At 37.9% G+C, this 6647-nt stretch overlaps 1 protein-coding gene and 1 pseudogene across 1 annotated transcript in view; both read right to left on the bottom strand.

The window, feature by feature from the left end:
• Positions 1–2058, bottom strand: part of LOC107659887 (ES1 protein homolog, mitochondrial-like) — a 3255-nt gene extending 1197 nt beyond the window's left edge. Inside the window, exons 1-5 of the mRNA XM_016448984.1 lie at positions 1917–2058; positions 1231–1283; positions 824–937; positions 523–642; positions 80–172 (exon numbers count right to left, since the gene is read on the bottom strand). Coding sequence (XP_016304470.1) covers positions 80–172; positions 523–642; positions 824–937; positions 1231–1283; positions 1917–2018 — 482 coding nt within the window. The 5' untranslated portion in view covers positions 2019–2058. The remainder of the gene's footprint in view (positions 1–79; positions 173–522; positions 643–823; positions 938–1230; positions 1284–1916) is intronic.
• Positions 2059–3561: 1503 nt separating this feature from the next.
• Positions 3562–6647, bottom strand: part of LOC107659886 (interferon-induced GTP-binding protein Mx-like) — a 6876-nt pseudogene continuing 3790 nt past the window's right edge.

Genomic DNA, 6647 nt, shown 5'->3' with positions numbered 1-6647 from the left:
ACAAAATGTGCAGTGTTGGGGGGCGCTCAGGACCAGGGTTGAGAAACACTGATATAGATAGTAATATATAATAACTAACCCAACTGGCTTTCTCGCTTTATGGAAGTCCTTTAAAACTCGCTCCACTTCCTTAATCACCTTACAGTCCTTCCCATCAATGGCAAATGTTGACCTGATGATGGTAAAGATGCAGAAGATAAAACACAGATAATAGACGTAAGGACTACAACAGAAATGTCAGTGACAAATTAGACTATCTAAACCAGGGGTGCCCAAACTCGGTCCTGGAGGGCCGGTGTCCTGCAGAGTTTAGCTCCAACCCCAATTAAACACACCTGAACCAGCTAATCAAGCTCTTATAGGCATACTAGAAACTTACCAGCAGGTGTGTTGAGGCAAGTTGGAGCTAAACTCTGCAGGACAACGGCCCTCCAGGACCGAGTTTGGGCACCCCTGATCTAAACTAAATTGAAATGCAAAAGACACAAGCCTAGTTTATCACAATAAATGACAGCAACTCACAGGTTTTTAGCTGCACCAAAACCACCAGGAAAGATAACCGCATCATGATTACTGACATTCAGTTTTGCCAGGTCAGTGATGTTGCCCCTAGCGATACGTGCCGATTCTGATAAGACGTTCCTATATATAAAGAAAAGTTGCGCAAGAAGGATTATTAATACGTTCATAATTTTTCATAACACCTAAACTCATCAAGTAACAATACATAAAAGTGTACAGTTTTGCTGAGGTATATAGGCCTAATGGACTGTTTTGACACTGTAATCTTTCTGTAATCAAAATTTCTTAGAGAACACTTCACCTTGACTCGTTCTCCACGGGTTGACCTTTGCCGTGGTCGATCACATGCATCTGAGACACATCTGGAGCAAACATCTGAACCTCTGCACCTCCCCGACTCAGATGCACAAGGATTCTACATACACAAACATACAGAAAAGCAACAAAAAAAAAAAATCTGAAATATGACGTTAATTGTGCTTTTAAAATTCTTAATATTGATAAAATAATTAGAAACCAATAAATAGCATTTTTACAGTATTAGAGAACTCCTAAAGTCAAACTTAGCATGAATCCCATGCGAAAAAGGGACATTTAATGCAGCTGGTGCCTTGTTTGATGTCTGTCCCTCGTCAAGCTAGAGGTTGCTGTGAACCCACTGAATGACTCAGGAAAAAATAGAGACATAAAAATTAGTAAGGTACTCACGCTGATGCCTCATGGATTTCAGTGCCATCATAGACACCACATCCTGACAACACCTAATAAAAGTAGAATGAAAGAACTTTGTTGTCGGCATGTGTTTTGGAGACCAGGAAACAAAAGCTATAGAAAACATCAGTTACATTGTCGTAGTCGGCATATTAAAAATATTCCTGAAACAGGTCTCTGGGATACTTAAAACTGATTGGTCAATTTAATGTCACCGTGTACGCCAGTTATTCGCTTTTCTTTCATACAAACGCAACTGGCGCCATCTTGCGTCTCGTTTAGTGATTAACGACCGTTACATGATCTTCATGAACTTCAGTATATATTACTGTAATATTGTTGCCGTGTTAGTCCTGATCTGATCACCATGTCGGGGTTTATTTTGAGATTATGATAGTCGGACAGTGACTCTACATTATCTCGTACTGATTTCTACTTGTCTAATGGAAATGACCAGACTAACTCAGGGTGACATGACCCAGTTCTTCTTGTACAAGAACAGACAAGTACGTACTTTCAGTACATAGTCAAGCCAAACCTAAAAAACAATGCAGAAATTGTTGATGAAATCTATTAATTTCACTAAGGCTGCTCTAAAATGGGACACTAAATATGTGTAGGTAATTTGACATTTGACAGCGTCAATGACAATCATGTGCAGCACCAGCAGCATAACTACTTACAACAGCGACTTTCGCGCCACTGCAGTTCGAAGTTGCATGAAACTGAGCAGCTGCGGCATATCCGATGTGCGCAGAACGGAACAGCGAGCGCAGCGCAAACATGACGCAGATGGAGGAGTGCGCTTAACAACCACTGTCTTCTTCGGAGTTACTGACATAAGGAAGAATATAGACACATAACGCCACCTAACGTTTACTGTGCCGATCTGCAAAGGCACTAATCCTTGCCACTAACTCTGACACCCCATTGCAATTCTGAGCTAAACTTCTAGGATTAGTATAGCAATAATGCACTATAGTCAACATCAGAAGCTTAACAATTATGCAGAATGCACAAATTTGGACAGGACTTTTCCTGCACTCCTCAGGTGCCCCAGTCTCTCTTTCAGTTCTTTCCTTTTACGTGCAACAGCGCTATCTTCTTGGAGCAGGATTCCTGGGTTTTATTCTGTGTGCGCGCTCGCTGACTCAATTCTGCACTCTCGTATTCGCAGATTCTCTCGTAAAGTGCATAAGTAAGAGACTAATTTCACACTGTAGACAGCTTCACTTATTATAAGGTTGTTGTTGTTGTTGTTGTTGTTGTTGTTGTTGTTGTTGTTGTTTTTTTTGAGGGTTTAAACTCGCGCTAGACTTAAGTCAGTGATAATGTTCTTTGCTTGCTTTTTGTATAATGTATTGGCTGAATAAAAAGGCAAGAAAACCATGTAGCTATAGTTAATAAGCCATTTGTAGGACGTACGGCGGTGAAAAGTGAAAGATGAAATTAATTTGTTCTTTGCTCTTTGTTTCTAGTGCAGAGATTTTTTTCTACTTTGGATTACAGTAGGCTACTGCTTGTGTAGTAAATTAATATTTAAACAGACATTAATTCTTGAATTCTTTTGATGATTTTTATCTTTTCAGTTAATCTTGTACACCGTTGCACCACTTTTATTCTATGCATTAATAAGCTACTCGATTTATATCTTAATAGGCTGCATGTTTTCATGCTTTATACACATCTTATCAGAGCTAAATATCTGATAATGACCTATAGTGTCATACATTTCATGTAGTCTGTGTGTACAGTGGTCATTTACATAAAATGGGTTGTAAATCTAGCTCAAGTACATTTTAGAACATGCCATAGTCAACTTTAATTATCTAAAACCTAGGTCCTAGCTTGTGCAGGTAGTGTAGCTATTTTAAGATGCAGAGAGATTTCCAGTTTGTACACACCACGCCATTGGCACAGCAGTTCCTTCTCTTTCTCTGTATCCCACCCTCTAGTGGTCACAGCCAAAAAGCTCCTCAGACTCTATGCTTTTCAGAAAGGTCTTTGACTGAAAAAAATCCAATATTCTTAATTGTTTTAGTTTTTTTAATGGAATGGTTTAAGACAGAAAAGAGAACATCCATTCATTCGCCAAACGCTTGTAACAGGAAAAGAGAACCAAAAAAAACAGTTTGTTCAAGGCCTGTCCATAACACAAGGTCATAATGTACAAGTACTGATCATAATAAGACCACTAACATGCAATAATTAAATTAATAGAGACAATTTTGATTTAATGTCGACTATAAACTAAAGTAACAGTCATGGCTTTGACCCCTGGGGGAAACCAGAGCACCTGGAGGAAACCCACCAGCAACATGAGGAGAACATGCCCCACAGAGAAAGCCTCCTAGCTCAGCTGTGACTCAAGCCAAGAGATCTTCTTGCTGTGAGGTGACAGTGCTACCCACAATTATGCAGAATGCACAAACTTGGACAAGACTTTGCCTGCCTTCTTCAGGCGCTCCAGTCTCTCTTTCAGTTCTTTCCTTTTAAGTGCAACACCAGAATCTTCTCGGAGCAGCATTCCTGGATTTTTCCCTCCAATCATGGCAAGCATTGCATTCTGAAGCTGAGAGATATATTGGTCCACCATGTGGTACTGGACTATCAGTGGAATTTGATTAGCCAGACGGTCACAGGTAATCTACAAATACATACAAATTACATTCAAATTCAACCAGTCAATAATTTTTCTCAAGACTTTGACACAAATAATGTTCTGGCGTATGTAAGAGATGAATTAAGTTTCTTTATTCTTTAAAGGTGATGTGTGTGTTATCTTTTTTCTAATTATTATTTTTCCAATTCTGTTAGGTGCCACTAGTGGTACACAGACTACACACTTCAACTTTAAAGAACACAGATTACTTACTTTTAGATATACAAACCTTTAAATAGGAAGTGAGATGGTATGCCATCTCACGTACATCTGCATTGACAAATGATGCCTTTAGCCCATAACCTGATAAGGATTTCTGTTTTACAATGTTTAGCTGGCTACTGTAAAGTTCATCTTGGGAGTAGACAATTTTCTCCATCTTAAACTGAGAATGTATTTTCTCCTCAGCTTTCTGAACCTGCTCCTCAAGAAAATCTTCAATTGGATCTTTAGCAGCCCTCAGCAGGTGAGAGAAGGCATTAAAATGAGAGTTAACTATACGGTCCACACAGGTGTGTAAAACACGTTACACGCTTGTGTAAAATGTCATTACTTGTGCGGCCCACACGATTGCCAGTACATCACAGTACAGGATCATTTTAAATTAGAGCTATAATGCTAATGCTACAATGTTATTAGGAACTCACTCTTAATTGCTTTGGAATCCAGGGCGAGTTTCCATTTTCCAAATTCCCATCTGATTTTGGAAAAGACCCTTGTGTCTGAGGTTTTCAGATCTTCTTCTGCCCTCTTTACTCCTTCAAGAGCATCATTGAACTGGCGAATTTTCTGCAGAGCACAACGTCTCAGAAAGTTACGAATTTAAAAAAAGAGAAGTAAAAACTTTGCTATACATAATAAAGGGCAATGTATATAATGCATGCATATTATTTCTTTACTGTTTATGTAGCATAGACTTTATTCAAGTGGAAACTACAAAAAGATACATTTGTTACTGAAAAATGTCAATACACAGCATATTTTCCAGCCAGGATGAAGTCAATACATTAATGATGTAACAATGATTTGGAACGAATATAATTTAATTTCATGAAATTTAATTTAAAATGTCCAGCTGGGTGGCACCCGTGAATGTACATTCATGGGAAATAATGTTTTAGAAGTTTTGGAACTGTGTGTGGCATCCACCTATGTGTTCAACATGCGATCCCAATTATTTATTTATTTTTTTTTTATTTTTTTTTTACCATAATCAGAAAATTGCTCTTCTCATTTTCATCAAGAGGAACTCCATCTCCTAGCGTTTTAAGATCCTCAGACGTCTTCTCTAATTTCATCTGAAGTTGTTTCTGCAGCTGTGGCAGTGTTTTCTAAAGGTAAAGAAATTATATAGAAATTGAGATATTAAAATGCAAAAGACAATCTAGAATCTTATATTCTATTCTGATTTTAGTTTGTTCTAGTCTTTTGTTTTTTAAGGGTGTATTCACACCAGGAAGGTCCGCTAGTTCACTTGCTTTGGTCCGGACCAAATACAATGTTGATTTTTGTTTGTTTGTTTGGTGTGGTTCGCTTTCACACTGCCCTTTTTGCAAGTGAACCAGAAATTGTAAACAAAAGCACACGTGTGCTAAAGGTAATCCATTCATTGGACAGAAATTCTCAAGCATACCAGAGTTCGTTTGGAAGCGGACCAAGACCACCTCTTCAGCTGGGTCTCGGTACAGTTGTTTGGTCTGTATTCACACCTGCCCAAAAGATCCGCACCAAGGGGGGAAACGAACTTGAGTTCGATTCAGTCAAACCAAACAAGACAGGTGTGAATACACCCTAAGTCATATACTATGTACTGTGTCAATGTTTCTGCTGTCATGTAACTTCACATACGCACAGCAATGTGTTCAACCAATTCTTTAGTGAGTCTTTCTGCAAGAAGGGGTATTGTAGCTTTTCTATCTTCAAGAAGAGACCTGAAGGGAAAGAATGAATTCAAACAGAAAAAAAGGAAGTTAAAGACAATTGGAGTGTTTTCCACACTTTTTATTAATAAATATTAGAAATATTACCAAGAAAAGGACCATTTTTAATATTAAAATTAATTCGAACCAAATTAATTTCTTACCTGAAATGAGAATGTCCATCAAAAAACTGTCTTTCTTTTTCCAGAGCTTGGACCAGATCAAGTTTTTCATTGATATCTTGCTGACCTCTGCACTTAACGATCATGTAGCCCTTCTTCAGTGGTATTTCTTGATTATTGACTGTTTTGATCACCGTCTCCTCCATGCCTTTGTCCACTAAGTCTGGCTTAGTCAGAATACCTGCATATACAAATATTATCTTCGCTTTGATCAGTGTTTTATTTAGCTATTATTTCACCATTTAAGAAAACAGGAACAATACTTAACATTCACTGAAATGATACGTACCCAGAGTTCTTTGTCCGGTTGAATCGACTTTGGATGCCATCCGCAGTGCCTCAGTGGTGGCAATGTCAATGTTTGCAGGCACCACAACCAAACTGATGGTCTCTTGTCTTTTAATTAACTTTTCAATTAGACCTTTTATCTGTTACAGAAAAACAAAATTAGTGAACAAATTACTGCAATGACCAATGGGGTTAGAATACGTACTGTTATCTATTAAAATGATGTAGACTGAGCTTTGAAATAAATATTTTAAAGGGGTAATATGATGCTTTTTTAAAGATCGTTATTTTGTGTATTTGGTGTAACAGAATATGTTGACATGCTTTAATGTTCAAAAAACACATTATTTTTCAAATACTGTA

The sequence above is a fragment of the Sinocyclocheilus anshuiensis genome, unplaced genomic scaffold (genome assembly GCF_001515605.1).
Source record: "Sinocyclocheilus anshuiensis isolate Anshui unplaced genomic scaffold, SAMN03320099.WGS_v1.1 scaffold1409, whole genome shotgun sequence".
Lineage (NCBI taxonomy): Eukaryota > Metazoa > Chordata > Actinopteri > Cypriniformes > Cyprinidae > Sinocyclocheilus > Sinocyclocheilus anshuiensis.
This window is presented reverse-complemented; position numbering and strand designations above follow the sequence as displayed.